Here is a 15,624-nt window from a genome sequence, read left to right on the forward strand (position 1 = left end):
AAACAGGGTCGGCCCTGGCTAGTATTTGGAGGTGAGACCACCCAGGAACACCAGGGTCACGACACAGAGGCAGGCAATGGCAAAACACCTTTGCCTCAAAAACCCTACAGGGTCACCATAAGGCAGCTGTGACTTGATGGTGAAAAACTGGTTGTCACAGGGAGGGAAGGCGGCATGGTATAGCCCAATCTCATAAGATCTCAGAAGCTCAGCAGGGTCGGTGCTTGGAAGGGAGACCACCAAGGAAGGCTCTGCAGGGGAAGGCCATGGCAAAAGCACCTCTGCTTCTCCCTTGCCTTGAAAGTCTCCTGCTGTGGTTGCCATAAGTCTCGGATGGGAGACCATCAAGGAAGACTCTGCAGAGGAAGGTGATGGCAAAACCACCTCTGCTTCTCCCTTGCCTTGAAAGTCTCCTGCTGTGGTTGCCATATGTCTCGGATGGGAAACCACCAAGGAAGACTCTGCAGGGGAAGATTATGGCAAACCACCTCTGCTTCTCCCTTGCCTTGAAAGCTCCTTGCTGTGGTTGCCATAAGTCTTGGAAGGGAGACCACCAAGGAAGACTCTGCAGAGGAAGGCCATGGCAAAACCACCTCTGCTTCTCCCTTGCCTTGAAAGCCCCTGGCTGGGGTTACCATCAGTTGGCCATGAATTGACAGCACGTATGTACATATGGTTCTCACAAGATAGATAGTCAGGAAAAAAAAAAGATAGATAGATAGTCAGACAGACAGATAGATAGGCAGGCAGGCAGACAACCCAAATCAGTTGCTGACTTTTCCCCTGGCAGATTTTAGCAGCGCTTTAAACCAGGAAATGGTCTCCTTTTTAGCAGCATCCAGTGCCCTCTCAGTGAACAACAGACCTCCCTGAACAGAGTGCCGCAGATTTCCAAGTGAGCATGTATACAACCCGTCTGCCAGTCTGTTTGAACTAGAATGTAGTTTTAATGACAGAGTTAATGGTGTTTCTCTCTCTCTCTCTCCCTCCCCTTTATTGGGGAATATGGGACATCTGTAAACAAGCATTCGTGGGCTCTGTTCCTCTCCTCGCCTCGGAATGTCTGTGCCTGGTGACAGCCCGTGACAGACAGGCCGTCAAGACGAATTCTTTGGGGCTCCCCATATCTCCTCCTTAGCCTTCATCTCTGATATGTGATTTAATTAGAAGTTTTAATCGTTTTGGGGACCACCTCGAGAGTCCTTTAAAGGTCCTTTAAACAGGGAAGCGTTGGCGCACTTAACTTGCAGCGTGCATACAACAAAATGTGCGGCGGGGAATCATTGCTGGAAGATTTCCCTGGGTGTACGAACACGAGAGCAGAAAATAAGAACACGGAAACCATTTCGGGTTTTTCTTTTTTAAAAAAGATAACATGCATTTAATTTATAGAGAGGCGCTGTGTGAGTGCTGATGCGCCCTTTTATTTCCTTTCCTTTTTTTGGGGGGGGGGATCTAGTCACAGCTGACCTATGACAACCCCATAAGGGTTTCAAGGCAAGAGGTGTTCAGAGGTGGTTTGCCATTGCCTTCCTCTTCATAGCAACTCTGGTATTCCTTGGTGGTCTCCCATCCAAATACTAACCAGAGGGGACTGGATAAACATGTGGAGCAGAGGTCCACGAGTGGCTATTAGCCACAAGGTATAGATGGAACATTCTGTCTGGGGCAGTGATGCTCTGTCTTCTTGGTGCTTGGGGGGGGAAGAGTGGGAAAGCTTTTGGAGTTCTGACCCCACTGGTGGACTTCCTGATGGCCCTTGGGTTTCGGCCACTATGTGACACAGAGTTTTGGGCTGGATAGGCCATTGGCCTGATCCAACAGGGCTTCTCTTACATTCTTATGTCTGGGGCAGTGATGCTCTGTCTTCTTGGAGCTTGGGGGGAGCAACAGTGGGAGGGATTCTGGAGTTCTGGCCCCACTGGTGGGACTCCTGATGGCACTGGGTATTTTTGGCCACTGTGTGACACAGAGTGTGGGGCTGGGTAGGCCATTGGCCTGATCCAACAAGGCTTCTCTTACATTCTTGTCTGGGGCAGTGATGCTCTGTCTTCTTGGTGGTTTGGGGGGGGAACAGTGGGAGAACTTCTGGCATTCTGGTCCCACCGGTGGACCTCCTGATGGCCCCTGGGCTTTGGCCACTGTGTGACACAGAGTGTTGGACTGGATGGGCCACTGGCCTGATCTAACATAGCTTCTGTTATGTCCTCTTGTGTTGTTATCATGGCTAAAGGAAAGGCCATTAGCTTGCTAGTGGGGTATCCCAAAGCACCTGGAGGCACTGCTCCTTCTAAGCTGTGGAGTCTGGTGAGCAAAAATCCTACCTTGTGAGCTGCTGGCATTAAAGTTGTGAGCGAGCGATTTGGCTGATGCACAAATTAGTTTGCTCTGTAGCCATCCTTTTCCTGAGCTAAGACAAAAATGTGTGAGCCGGAGGCTAAGAAACTGTGTGCTAGCTCACACTAACTCAGCTTAGAGGGAACACTGCCTGGAGGCACTGCTGTTTCCTGACTCTCTGGGTGTCCAAAGGGGCTTCATGTGGCCACTTCCAGCTTAACATTCCGGCCTGGCTTTGCAGTCTGAGCAACAGAGTGAAGAGCCAAGCTTTTCCCACTGTTGGCCACCTTCTTTTCCCCTACCCTGCTCCGGCCTGCCTCTAAAGATCCGGCCAGCCTTTCTCCTGCCTGGCAAGCTCACAAGTCTGCCCCCCCAGCTGAAAGGTGGGCCCGTGTTGCACATATTGAAGTTTGCCTTTGGTGGACAGGGGAGGACCGGGTTTGTTGGGGATTCCGAATCTATTCCCGGATCTTGCAGCGCTTAAGGCCCATGGGTTTGTTTAATCTTCTAAAAAAAAATGTAGGTGGCGAGGGTAGAATTCGATCCGCAAAAGGGACCCACAGATAAGGGGAGTGGCTCCTTCCCCACTTTGGCTCTAGGGCTGCCAGGTCTGGGTTGGGAAATACCTGGAGACTGTGGGGGCGGATCCGGGAGAGGGCAGGGTTTGGGGAGTGGAGGGGTCTCGGCATGGTCCAAGGCCATAGGATCCACCCTTCAAAGCAGCCACTTTCTCCAGGGGGAACTTTGTGAGGAAAAAAACCCGTGATATGATAATGAAGCCCTGTTAGAGAAAGATATATCTTCTTTAATTATCCAGTGAGTGACAAATCATTAAAGGTGTTTTCTTTGAAGTAAATTGGTCTCAGGTTTTTCTGATGGTACAGCGCTCAATAGACTGTTTCACTCAAGGTTTCATCAGATGAGACCTTACACTAGAAAATATACAAAAAGGCATTAAAAATTTCACCATTCAGACTATGAATGTACCCAAAACAGAGATCAGAGTATTTTTTTAAAAGGGAAAAAAAACCCCTCAAACAACTCCCCCTTTTATACTTTTTGCTGCTCCCTCTTCCTTTCTAGCGTACATCATTTGGTTATGTGAAAAGCAACTCTGTGCTGCCCTCTGAAATTCTTTCAAGACTGCTTCGGGTGCATACTATCAGTTATTAACCGAGGTTTCTAATCTAAAAGTTCAGCCTGTCCCGTGATCTCTCGTCTTCGACTTTCTCCAGGGGAGCTGATCTCTGTCAGCTGGAGAGCAGTTGTAAAAACGGGAGATCTCCAGGCCCCACCTGGAGGCTGGCAACCCTGTTTTGCTCTCTCCACAGTTGCTAGCTTTGCTTCTGGAGCCAACCTGGGGGAGAAAACAGGTTTTGAGTAAAAGACCGTGGGGAGGAAAACGTGGGGTGGCTGGGCTTTTCTCACCAGCATGGAACCCTTCTGATGGTAAGACATCAGACGTCCACATCTCTGGTTTACGAGAATGGTGTAGAGACACACCGAGCAGAATAATGGCTGCTGCTGTTATCCAGGGCTGTTTTTGGGCAGGCACGCACAGGAACGGAGTTCCAGCTGGCTCCTGAGTGGGCCACGCCCAGCAGGAACTCATTAGCATAATAGGCCACACCCAACAGCAGAAACTCATTCGGATTGGCTACATTAGGGGTGTGTGGCCTAACATGCAAAGGAGTTCCTGCTACAAAAACAAGGTAAATAGAATAACAAGCAAAAGGTGGTGTGGCTGGATGACCACACTTCTGGTAACATGGGGGTGCGGCCTAATGTGCTAATGAGCTGTGCTGTCAGGGGTGTGGCCTAATATGCTAATGCGTTTCTGCTGTTGGGTGTGGCCAATTATGCTGATGAGTTCCTGCTGGGCTTTTTCTACAAAAAAAAAGCCCTGCTGTTATCTCTGGTTTGGTCCTTAAACTGGTTTGGAACTGGTGTTATATTTCCATTGTAGGCACGTCGCAAATGCGGCCATGGGCTTTTCCGGAGGGGTAGGCCGGGGCTCCCCAGTCCAAATCTCTTTGGGATTTCAGCGTATAACCAAATCTCTGTATGTTCAGGGACTATCTTGTACTGAGTAAATCGAGTCCTGTTCTAGGTGAGTCTGAGGATCCTCCACTGCAAAATGGAGAGCGTTCCCGAAGTCGGGACAGAGCTTAGAGTTGCCAGCTGGGGGGGGATACTTGGAGATTTGGGGGTAGGTAGAGCCTGAGGAAGGGGGGGTTTGGGGAGGGGAGGGCCATAACGCCCTAGAGTCCACCTTCCAGAGTAGCCATTTGCTCCAAGGGAACTGATCCCTGCCACCTGGAGATCAATTGTAACTCCCGGACATCTCCAGCCGCCACCTGGAAGCTGGCAACCCTAGCAGTTCTGCTTTTTCCCAGTGGGAATAAGGGGTGGTTGCCCTGGGACCACGGATGTCAAGGGTCCACATATATGTGTGAGAGGGACCATCAGTGTACAGGCGATACACACACACAGAGGGAGAAAGGCAGAGAACACCAGCCCTATTGGTTGCATTTGGCCAAATTTCAGTGTACGCATCTGCACACATTCAGCTGTCCCCATCATCAGAAATGCTGCATAGAGGGGATTCGGTGCATTTGTATGTCACAAATAGGATCGATAGGGCCCATGGGAGGACATTTGGCCCACCGAAACCCTTGAGCTTCCTATGATCAGAGCAAGATGGGACTCGTTTTATGTAGCAGAACCCACGTGCCCGTTGGAGTCTCTGTATCTTTGTGTTTGGACGCAAACATTCCATAGCTCTGATTCTGCGATTTGCCTCTTCTGTCCTGCACCACGTGTTAATCTCTTAATCCTATTACATATTTGGCTTCGTAAATGATTCAGAAGACTAGATACTCAGTTGTCTCCCCCCCCCCCGCGCTGCAGCCAGGGGGTTGAACAGAGCAGTTCTAACCAACAGGTTAACAGAGTACATTTTTTGTGCGAGAGAGAAAAGAGCAGGAGTCCAGTAGCACCTTCAAGACTAACAAAATCTGTGGCAGGGGAGGAGCTTTCGCGAGTCACTGCCCACTTCTTGAAGAAGTGAGCAGTGACTCACGAAAGCTCCTCCCCATATTTTGTTAGTCTTTAAGGTGCTACTGGGCTTTTGTTCTTTTCTACTGCTACAGACTAACACAGCTACCCATCTTTTTAGAGTCTCTCTCTCTCTGCATATTACTTCTTTGTTTCCATGACCGGAGGATACAATGCAGTTCGGCTCATTTAACTACAGCGAGAATGCAGAATATTTTTTCTATTCCCCCGCCCCCCGAGGATGTGAAATATCTCCTGCCAAAAAAGCAGCGTATACAAAAGAGGGGGAGAAGAAATATATAAAACCAACAATAAAACAGCAAGCCAGGCTTTTAAAATGTGAGCAGTCATAAAGGGGGAGGGTGTTTCTCCCCCCCCCATCCCACCCTGTCCTGTCCCCCCCCCCCAAAGAAATGAATAAATACTGTTTAGTTTTGCAAAATGTGTGTTGAAAGGAGAACATGACATAAGTTTTTTTACCGCTTGCTTTTGTGTGCAAACATAACAGGGGTGGCTCGGTATGTTTTGACAGTTATCACACAATTTCTTAATTATAAAAGCTTTGCGCAACAGATGAAACGATGCTGGTGAGGGGGGGGGATTAAATTGGATACGCGAGACATTCTGTATACTTCATTTAAAACGGTGGTGTTTTTAAAACTGTACCAGTCTGGAAGGTTTCTCGAAAGTGTGTGCCTTCTGTTTTAATGAAAGCTTTCCCCCACTCTTTGTGTGTTGAACTTTAGAGAGTTCGCCGTATATAAACGGAAAAAGCAATAAAGCGGATTTTACACACTGCCACGTAAAGCATATTTTGGAGTTTGAAATGTGGATTTCATTAAAGCGGAGGCCAAAACACTTAGCGGCAGCCTGAATTTTTGCCATCCTTTATGCTTTTAACTGCCAACTGCTACCGTATTAAACCAGGCCGAGAATGAGAGGGAACGTTAAACGTTTCATGTGCCTTTATGAATCCGGAACGGTTCCAGCTCCTGGTGTGAAAGTGATGGTGCCCTGTGTCCTCTTTAGCCTGGACTGTAGAACACCTGCTGCGGTGAGACACGCCCTCGGGAGCAGACCAGGACTACGCTGGTGTCCCAAGCAAAAAAAAAAAATCAATCGTGTCTGGTAGAACCAGGGTCACCAAGATGGAGGAAACAGTGGGCCCAAAAGCCCTGGTCAGTCAGGAAATCCACAGAGCTAGTCCAGCCCAATATCTGGCTGATATCATTTTTAGGGTTCAGAAATGCCAAGTGGGACTTGGAGATCTTCTGGAATTATGACTGATCTTCAGGTGACAGAGGTCCGTTCCCCCTAGGGAAAATGGCTGCTTTGGAGGAGGAGGAGGACCCAGATTAGAGTCCGCGCACCAAACTGGAGTCTATGGCATTGTGCCCCACTGTACCCCACATTACCCCAAATGTATCCTTTTCTGGGCTCTCTGCCCCCCAAATCTCCTGCTATTTCCCAAACCAGAGCTGGCAACCCCACCCCAGAGAGAATCTTTGCCTGGCACCCTGTAATGGCTCTCACAAGTCCAGGGAAATAAGGGCTGCATGACTACTGCATTTTTTATCCTCCATAACATCCCAGTTGCTTCTCTTTTTGCTCCTCTCTATCAATAAAGGGAAGGGACCAGTGTTCCCTCTAAGCTGAGTTAGTGTGAGCTGGCTCACAGTTTTTTTAGCCTCCGGCTCACACATTTTTGTCTTAGCTCAGGAAGGATGGGCTCTGGAGCAAACGAATGTATGCAGCAGCCAAACCACTCACTTGCACCGTTAATGGCAGTCGCTCCCAAGGTAGAATGTTTGCTTAGAAGACCCCACAGCTTAGAGGGAGCGTTGGAAGGGACTGCATTTAGGAAGTATGAGGGGTGAAGAAAGGGATACAGCTGCCCAGGGCTGGTTGCAGAATTTGTGGGGGCAGGCAAAAGAATTCCCAGGGCACCCCTTCCCACCTCTGCCCACCACCGGGCACTCATACCCGCCTTCCCTAGCACCCACCTGCATGGTTCCCCCACTTCTTGTGTGTCTTTCCCTTGTCCGCTCACCAGCATTCCCACTCCTCATGCTCACCGTTGCCTGCAGACCTTTCCCCGGGGGTGCCAGGCATAATGACACAATGGAGCATGAAACCAGCTCTGCAGCTGTCCCAACACTCAAGATCTGTTGCAGACCAAAGGCCTCTTTGGTGGTCTTCTTTGTTCTGCCATTTTGGTGTAGTGGTTAAGTGTGTGGACTCTAAACTGGGAGAACCAAGTTTGATTCCCCACTCCTCCACTTGCAGCTGCTGGATGACCTTGGGCAAGCCATAGTTCTGACAAGAGCTGTTCTTGAAAAAGAGCAGTCTCCGTCAGAGCTCTCTGAGCCCCACCTACCTCACAGGGTGTCTGTTGTGGGGAGGGGAAGGGAAAGGAGATTGTGAGCCACTCTGAGACTCCCTTGGGTAGTGAAGGGCGGGGTATACATCCAATCTTCTCCGCCTCCTCCTCTTTTTCTTCTTCTTCTTTGACCAGCAGTGGATACTCGTTGTGTTGGTGCCTTGGTCACCATTGGCCTGATGGTTCTCGTTTGGGTTTGCTTTGGGTTCAGGTCATCCTGACAGAATTTCAACCATGGTCGTTGTTGCTAAACTGAAGCATCTGAGGGCATTCATATACCAGGGGCCTCTTTTCCTCTGTTCTTGACCCCGGAAGAGCATTCATTCCTATTTGTGTTCCCATTGGCCAACTCAACCCTCTTGCCTAACTCTTCCACTTGATCTACCGGGGCTTCCTTTACCACCACTACGGTTTCCAGTTGCACCCGATGCCCTCCATGAATTTTTCAAATCCTTTTTTCCTTTTCTTTTTTTCATTTTACTACCCTTGCCTCGGCCTTCTCCTTACCCGCCCACGACACCGCAACGCAGTCCAGAGTAGGGCAACAAAGGAATGTTTGACGTCATCTGAGATGACGTAGCTGATTTTCGGGTTTTATGGTTGTTTTTATGGTTGTTTTTATGTTTTATGGTTGTTTTTATGTTTTTATGGTTGTTTTTATGTTTTAAATGGTTGTACATCACCTAGAGCAGGGACGTCAAACTCATTTGTTATGAGGGCCAGATCTGTCATAAATGAGACCTTGTTGGGCCGGGCCATGTGTGTCATAAAAGGTAATGCCAAGTAGCGGAGATATAAACTTTATAAAGGACACAAACACCAAGGGTTTTTTTTTTTACTTAAAATAAAACCATGCTTAAAACATTAGCTCTGTAAGCTACAAACCTACTTTTGATTGATTGACATTCACCACAGAAATCTCAGGCTCAGAGTTCTGAGTTGAGGACCCAGGTTAAAACATGAAATGGCTGAGCGATTGAGAGAATCTGGCGAAGCAAGCTATGATGCAGCAGCAGCAGAACTGGAAGCAGGAGATGGCCAGTTGCACTGCGGGCCTGATGGAAGCCTTCCAGGGGCCTGATCCGGCCCCCGGGCCGCATGTTTGACACCCCTGACCTAGAGCCTTACATTGTAAGGAGTAGGTGATTTATAAATTGAATGAATGAATGAATGAATGAATGAATGAATGAATGAATGAGTATGGGCAGTCTCCAATGTCTTGTGTTGAATTCCATGAGAGTTGGGTGAAGAAGGATTTTTAATTGCCTGAGTGAGCTTACTAAAATTCATTGTGAGGAATTCTCCTCCCAAGAGTTACTGGGCCAGGGTTCCCCAGCCTTTTTGAGCCTGCAGGCACGTTTGGAATCCTGACACGGCATGGTGGGCGCAGCAACAAGATGGCTGCTGCAGGAGGCAGAGCCAGCCACAAAATGATTGCCACAGCTTAACTTCAGTAGCACTGTGTAGATCCTCGTGACGTGGTGGCAGCTGCCGCCGAAGTCACACCTTAAAAAAAATCCACACCGCCAATCAGATTTCCAATGGCCAATCAGAAGCCTTGCTGGGCAAAAGCTCTACCCGGCCTCACCTACTTCCTAAAAACACTTGGGCAGATTGTAGAAGACAAATCTTCCTTTCAATATGACCAGTTTAAACAGTGGAGAACAGCGCATGCGTATATGCGCATGTGCACTTATCCTTTCAGCTTAGTGCACCTTGAAGTCCATTACAGGTGTGTTATGTAACGACTCTTGTAAAGTAAATTAAGTCTGAAGTCACCAATATGACATATTACCAAAGCTCATGGCTCTTAATTAAATATTAGCTGTAATTAGCACTAAGAGAAAAAAATGCTACCAATATTAATTTGAGGCTCGCCGAACGGCTGTCATTGGTAATTGGAATCAGTGGGGGTCTCCGTAACATCTGCTTTAGAACCCAAGGTAGCATAAAAAACCTTTCAGATACATTGCACCTGGAATCCATTCCTTCTTAGTACAGTTTCCAGTACTCTCTTGATCAAGTTTTCGCATTCCAGTAATTGCTATTGAAACTTGACATTGGGTAGGCCTGTAGCCATAGTTGGGCATTTGGGGGCAGAGCCCCACCACGGATGAGCCCCAACCCACCCAGGGAGGTTGCCAGACCCCCCCACCCTGGTGTGCTGCACCCCTTAACCCTGCCCCTCCTCAGCCATGCCAGCTCTTCCAGGGAAGCTGCCCTGCAGCTTTTGATCAGTTTCACTCCCCTCTGATCAGCTGTTAAACCTAACAGCTGATCAGGGGGAGTGAAACTGACCAGAAGCTGTAGGGTAGCTTCCCTTTCCTTCCCCAGCTTCCCCAACATGGGAGGGGGGGGCTGCGGAAGGGAAGGAAAGCCGCGGGGCCACTTCTGGTCAGTTTTACTCCGCTGGGATCAGCCCTTAAACCTAACAGCTGATCGGTGGGGAGTGAAACTGATCAGAAGCTGCAGGGTGGCTTCCCTTTCCTTCCCCAGCCTTCCCGTCACCTCAAGGAGGAGACTGGCAGAAGGAAAGAGAAAAGGCATGTATTCTCTCTCTCGCTTTCCTTTCCCAGCCTCTGCAGCAGTGGGGAGGCTGGGGGAGGAAAGGGAAGCCGCCCCGCCACTTCCGGTCTGCCCCCTTCATGTTTTGTTGTTGTTGTTCAGTTGCACAGTCGAGTCTGACTCTTCGCAACCACATCACATCAGGCCCTCCCGTCTTCCGACGTGCTTCGGAGTTTGCTCAATTTCATGTCTAACCATCTCATCCTTTACTGTCCCCTTCTTCTTTGACCGTCAGTCTTTCCCAGCATCAGGGTCTTCTCCAGTGAGTGCTCCCTTCTCGTTTGGTGGCTTCAGCTTCAGTATCTGGCCTTCCAGGGAACAGTCAGGGTTGATTTCTTTCAGGATTGACTGGTTGGCTCTCCTTGCAGTCCAAGGGACTCTCAAGAGTCTTCTCCAGCACCATAATACAAAAGCATCTATTCTTTGGCATTCAGCCTTCCTTAGGGTCCAACTCTCGCAGTGCACCACCACTAAAAACTTTCTGGCTTAGACATGTTTGCTTCAGCATGTGGGAGTTGGGAGGGGAGGTAAACAACACAAAGTAGAAGAAGTAGAACAGGAAGGAGGAGATGTCTCTGTTTCGTTTTCGGTAACGAATGTGAAGGCGGGGGGGAACCTCTGTGCATTAACCCAACTACTTCCTTCTGATCGCTTTGAAATTGTACTTCAGAATATTTTACCATTTCAATTTTAATGCCTTCTCAAAGATGTGGCACCCTCCCTTCTTCATCATAGTTGGCTCCAGTGTTCCCTCTAAGCTGAGTTAGTGTGTGCTAGCTCACAGTTTTTTAGCCTCCAGCTCACACATTTCTGTCTTAGCTCAGCAAGGATGGCTCCAGAGCAAGCTAATGTCTGCAGCAGCCAAATTGTTTGCTCACAACTTTAATGCCAGGGGCTCACAAAGTAGGATTTTTGCTCACAAGACTCCACAGCTTAGAGGGAACATTGGTTGGCTCCTGATGGAGTCTTGCAAGGTCTAGGCTAAGGGGAGGGGCTTCCATTCTGCACGGTGATTGGCCTAGGATGAAGTCGGGTGATGGAGCAGGTGACCATTGAGCCGGACAGGCTGGTTTTCCCTCCCCTTCTCTTTAGCAGAATGGAAGTTATTAGTTGTGTTCTTTCACTGCGTCATGAAGAATTGTCACTTTACATTGAATCAGTGGCTATTAGCCACAAGGTATAGATAGGGACTCTGGGGCAAGTGATGCTCTGTCATCTTGGTGCTTGGGGAGGTCAACAGTGGGAGGGCTTCTAATGTCCTGGCCCCACTGGTGGACCTCCTGGTGGCACTGGTATTTCTGGCCACTGTGTGATACAGAGTGTTGGACTGGATGGGCCTTTGGCCTGATCCAACATTGGCATCTCTTATGTTCTTATGTTCTTATGTCACGTTTGTTCCAGTGTCTGAGTTAGCTACAATTTTAAGCGTCACAGTGGGGCATTGTCCAAGATCCATGCTGGTGGGCTTGAAACCTGGTAAGAGGAAAAAATGGGGGTCCCCGACCTGTTCTCCCAGTATTATTAACCAATTGTGTGGCTCTAAGAGTCCTGGCACCCTGACTTGGATGGCCTAGGCTAGCCCGATCTCATCAGATCTTGGAAGCTAAGCAGGGCCAGCACTTGTCCACAGCTGGATGGGAAACCACCAAGGAATACAAGGGCTCCTATGCAAAGGCTGGCAGTGGAACGTCTGAATATCCCTTGCCTTGAAAACCCTATAGGATCTCCATAAGTCAGCTGTGACTTGATAGCAGAGAGGGAGAAGGAGAGAGAGAGAGAGTCCCAACACACACAGGTACCTGAGAGATTGTGCACCCAATCAGTATATTTAAATGAGAAAACTTTGCTTATCCGTGCCACTTCAAGTTCAGGGAGGGGGGGTGGTAAAGATGATTTTGAAGTTCTCGCCCCTGCTGTTTTGACCTGGAAATCCTTGGTTTCGATCTTGCTTCTCCCTGGACTTCATCAGACTCTCGGGTTCTTTATTAGAAATTTTGCTTTTACAATTCAGAAAATTAGGAAGGGTGTATAGAGGGGTTAAGAAAAGTGTTGAGTGATGTTAATGTATTAGTATATTAATCTTTTAGTATTAAAGTTAAAGTCAATAGCTTCTTCTGCAGTTGGACAATCTTCTTTTCTTCTCTCTCTGTTAAAACAAGCAATTAATATGTTAATAGTGTCCTTTTGGGGTTAATATTACTTTTAAAGTATTATCCGAAAAAGTCTTTAGACTTACCCTAGGTTCCCTTTTTTGTCTCTTAAGTTATATTTTGGACCGGTCGCTCCTTTAGCTTCCTCGTCCTTCACCCCTCCCTCCGAGCTGCTATCTTCCCCGCTCCATTCGCACCGCCGTGGCCGGAAGTCCTCGGGTTCTTTATTTTTCACACCCTATTCTCTTTTCTCATGCTAAATTTTCCCCATGAAATATATACCTTTTCCAAAAAAAATTTAAAAATCAAACAGCACTGTACACAGTGGATAGATAGACTCTGGGCTCTGTTTCAGACAGACTGCGCCCGCCTCCCCGTGTACGCAAGCAGAGAACTGCAAACTTAGCCTGAACTGAAGTCTCATTGAAAGCAATGGGAGTGAAATCTGTTTTGAATAACTGGTCCAAATGGCTCCCATTACAGTCGAGACTGAGTTTCAAAAGTGGCTCAGTTCCATTCAGATATACTCAATGCTATTTCCTTAACGAGGTTCACAAGTCTTCCATTCCACGACGGTTTCCTCTGTCCTCGTGCTGGAACTTTCCCGTTTAAAATTAACATACTTTAGCGATGTTTTAGCATCAGTTGTATCTAAATGGTGCGCAAATGATGGATAATGTGTTGGCGGCATTAAAAAATCGTGTAAAAATGTCACTGGGAGATATACAAGGACCAGCGATTATGGTGTTGAAAACAAGAAGAACCAAAACCACTGCTGATGGCACGGTGTTTGTGTGTGGTTTCCGACTTATGGTGACTCAAGGAATGAATGAATGAATGCATGAATGAATGAATGAATGACCTCCAAAACATCCTATCATTCACAGCCTTCCTCATGTAAACTGTGGGCCGTGGCTTCCTTGATGGAGTCCATCCATCTCATGTTGGGTCTTCCTGTTTTCCTTCTGCCTTCACAATCCGTGTTCCTGATAGCACCATAAGACCTGGAAATGTCAGGTCACCCTGGTTTTTGTAGAGCTTAAGCCATGAATTCCTGTAGCTGCAGGCTGTCGCCATTAACAGAAGCAGTGGATGGTAGCGCAACTCAGGCACTGGTTATGACCAAAGTGATATGTTTATGCAGTTTGTGTCTTGATTGTCCAGTCACGAGTGGCCTCCCCTACCAACTCGTCTTCGATAGAATCTGATATACAAATGAGGAATGTTGGCTGAATGAGTCTGTGTGATCATGGGTTGGGTGACCTGTAGCCAATGTGCCGTAGTGGTTAAAATGTCAGATTTGAATCTGGAAGAGCCACGCTTGAACCTCCACTCTGCCATGGAAGCTCGCTGGGAGACCTTGGACCGGTCACCCACACTCAGTACCCATAGGCAACATCAGGGGAAGACCTCTATGTCCTGTTGTTGGCCTGTTTGGCCACTGTGGAAGACAATTTCAGGAGAGTACCCCCGTTGGCCTGCAGATGAAGAGCTGGATTTGAGTCCAACAGCACCCTAGAGACCCACAACATTCTCAGGATATAAACTTTGACTCTTAAAAATGTATACCCCGAAAATCTGTAAGGTGCTATTGGGCTCTGTGTAAGGTAGGATGCTGGACGAGATGGACCACTGGTAGACTTGCCCACCTCCGGGTGGTTGCTGAAGATCTTCCAGAATTATAACTGGTCTTCAGACGACAGAGATCAGTTCCCTGGGGGAAAATGGTTGGTTTGGAAGGTGGACTCTATGGTGTTATATACTGCTGGGGTCCCTCCCCAGGCTCCGCCCCCAAAATCTCCAATCCAGAGCCAGCAACCCTAACCACAGGTCTGATCCAGAAGGCCTCTTCTCGTGTTCTTAACCCATCTCAGAGAGTTTGTAGTAAAAATAAAATGGCGGAATGGAGAATGATGTAAGCCATGGTGGTTCCCTTCTGGAAAGAAAGGCAAAGTGTGAATTAAGTAAATAATAATAAGAGATTGGATTTATACCCCGCCTTTCACTTCCAGAAGGAGTCTCAGAGTGGTTTACAGCCTCCTTTCCCTTCCTCTCCTTACAACAGACACCCTGTGAGGTAGGAGGAGCTGAGAGCTCTGAGAGAACTCCTCTTGAGAGAACAGCTCTGAGAGAACTTGTGACTGACCCAAGGTCACCCAGCGGGCTTCATGTGGAGGAGGAGTGGGGAATCGAACCCGGTTCTCCAGATTGGAGTCCACAGCTCTTAACCACTACAACATACCGGCTCTCAGTGTATGTAGAGCAGCCTTAACTGTCTTAACCTTCCTCTCTTTTCTTCTTCTTTTTTTCCTCCTCCTCCTCCTCCTCTGCAGGGTAACCAGGAAGCAACGGCACCTCCTGACACAATGGCACAGCCTTACGCCTCGGCCCAGTTTGCTCCCCCCCAGAACGGCATCCCAGCAGAGTACACCGCGCCCCACCCCCACCCCACCCCAGATTATGCAGGCCAGACCACAGTCCCAGAGCACACGTTAAACATGTACCCGCCTGCTCAGACGCACTCCGAACCAAACGCAAGCGACGCCAACGCACAGACTGTCTCAGCCACAGCCACAGTAAGTATGGGGGGGCAGGTTATCCTCCCCTCCCCAAGCATACAAAGACTTACTTATTTGCGAGCTCAAGTTAAAATGTCAGTGTGAGATCTTCAGGTGGGGACCTCCCATCTCTCCTGAGCTGAGACTTCCGTTCCATCTCAGCTTCCGAATCGGAGCTCATTTTGATGTTCGGAGTGGGACTAAAAACTTGCAAAGATTCTGTTTTTTTTAAAAAATATATATATTATGGGAAATTCCCCACTAAAGTTTTAGGGTGTTGGATTTTGAATGTGCCCTGTTTCATTTCTCAGCTTCAATGTGAGATTGGACAGCCAAGTTCATACGCGGCATGTTTCTACTCATTGCCCGTTCCTGTGTTCGGTGGATATTGCTGCACAATGGGGTGATTGACTGTAGACAGGGGTCATTTCGTAGAAAAAGAGGTGCAAGAGCTCATTAGCATAACTCGTTAGCATAACTTATTTGCATATGCCACACACCCTGACATCACTGGAAGTGTGTCAGAAGGCAACACCCACTGCTCAGGCTCCACGGGACTGTTTTGGATTGCTAGCTA

General features: G+C 48.3%; 1 protein-coding gene across 2 annotated transcripts in view; it reads left to right on the forward strand.

Moving 5' to 3' along the window:
* The first annotated feature begins 6,362 nt into the window (after nucleotides 1–6,362).
* RBFOX1 (RNA binding protein, fox-1 homolog (C. elegans) 1) overlaps nucleotides 6,363–15,624 on the forward strand; it is a 188,688-nt gene continuing 179,426 nt past the window's right edge. For both annotated transcript variants that reach the window (XM_015425535.1, XM_015425536.1), the window contains exons 1-2: nucleotides 6,363–6,389; nucleotides 14,823–15,065. In XM_015425535.1, the coding sequence (XP_015281021.1) occupies nucleotides 6,363–6,389; nucleotides 14,823–15,065 (270 nt within the window). The remainder of the gene's footprint in view (nucleotides 6,390–14,822; nucleotides 15,066–15,624) is intronic.

Source organism: Gekko japonicus, unplaced genomic scaffold, assembly GCF_001447785.1.
Source record: "Gekko japonicus isolate JY-2015 unplaced genomic scaffold, Gekko_japonicus_V1.1 scaffold675, whole genome shotgun sequence".
NCBI lineage: Eukaryota > Metazoa > Chordata > Lepidosauria > Squamata > Gekkonidae > Gekko > Gekko japonicus.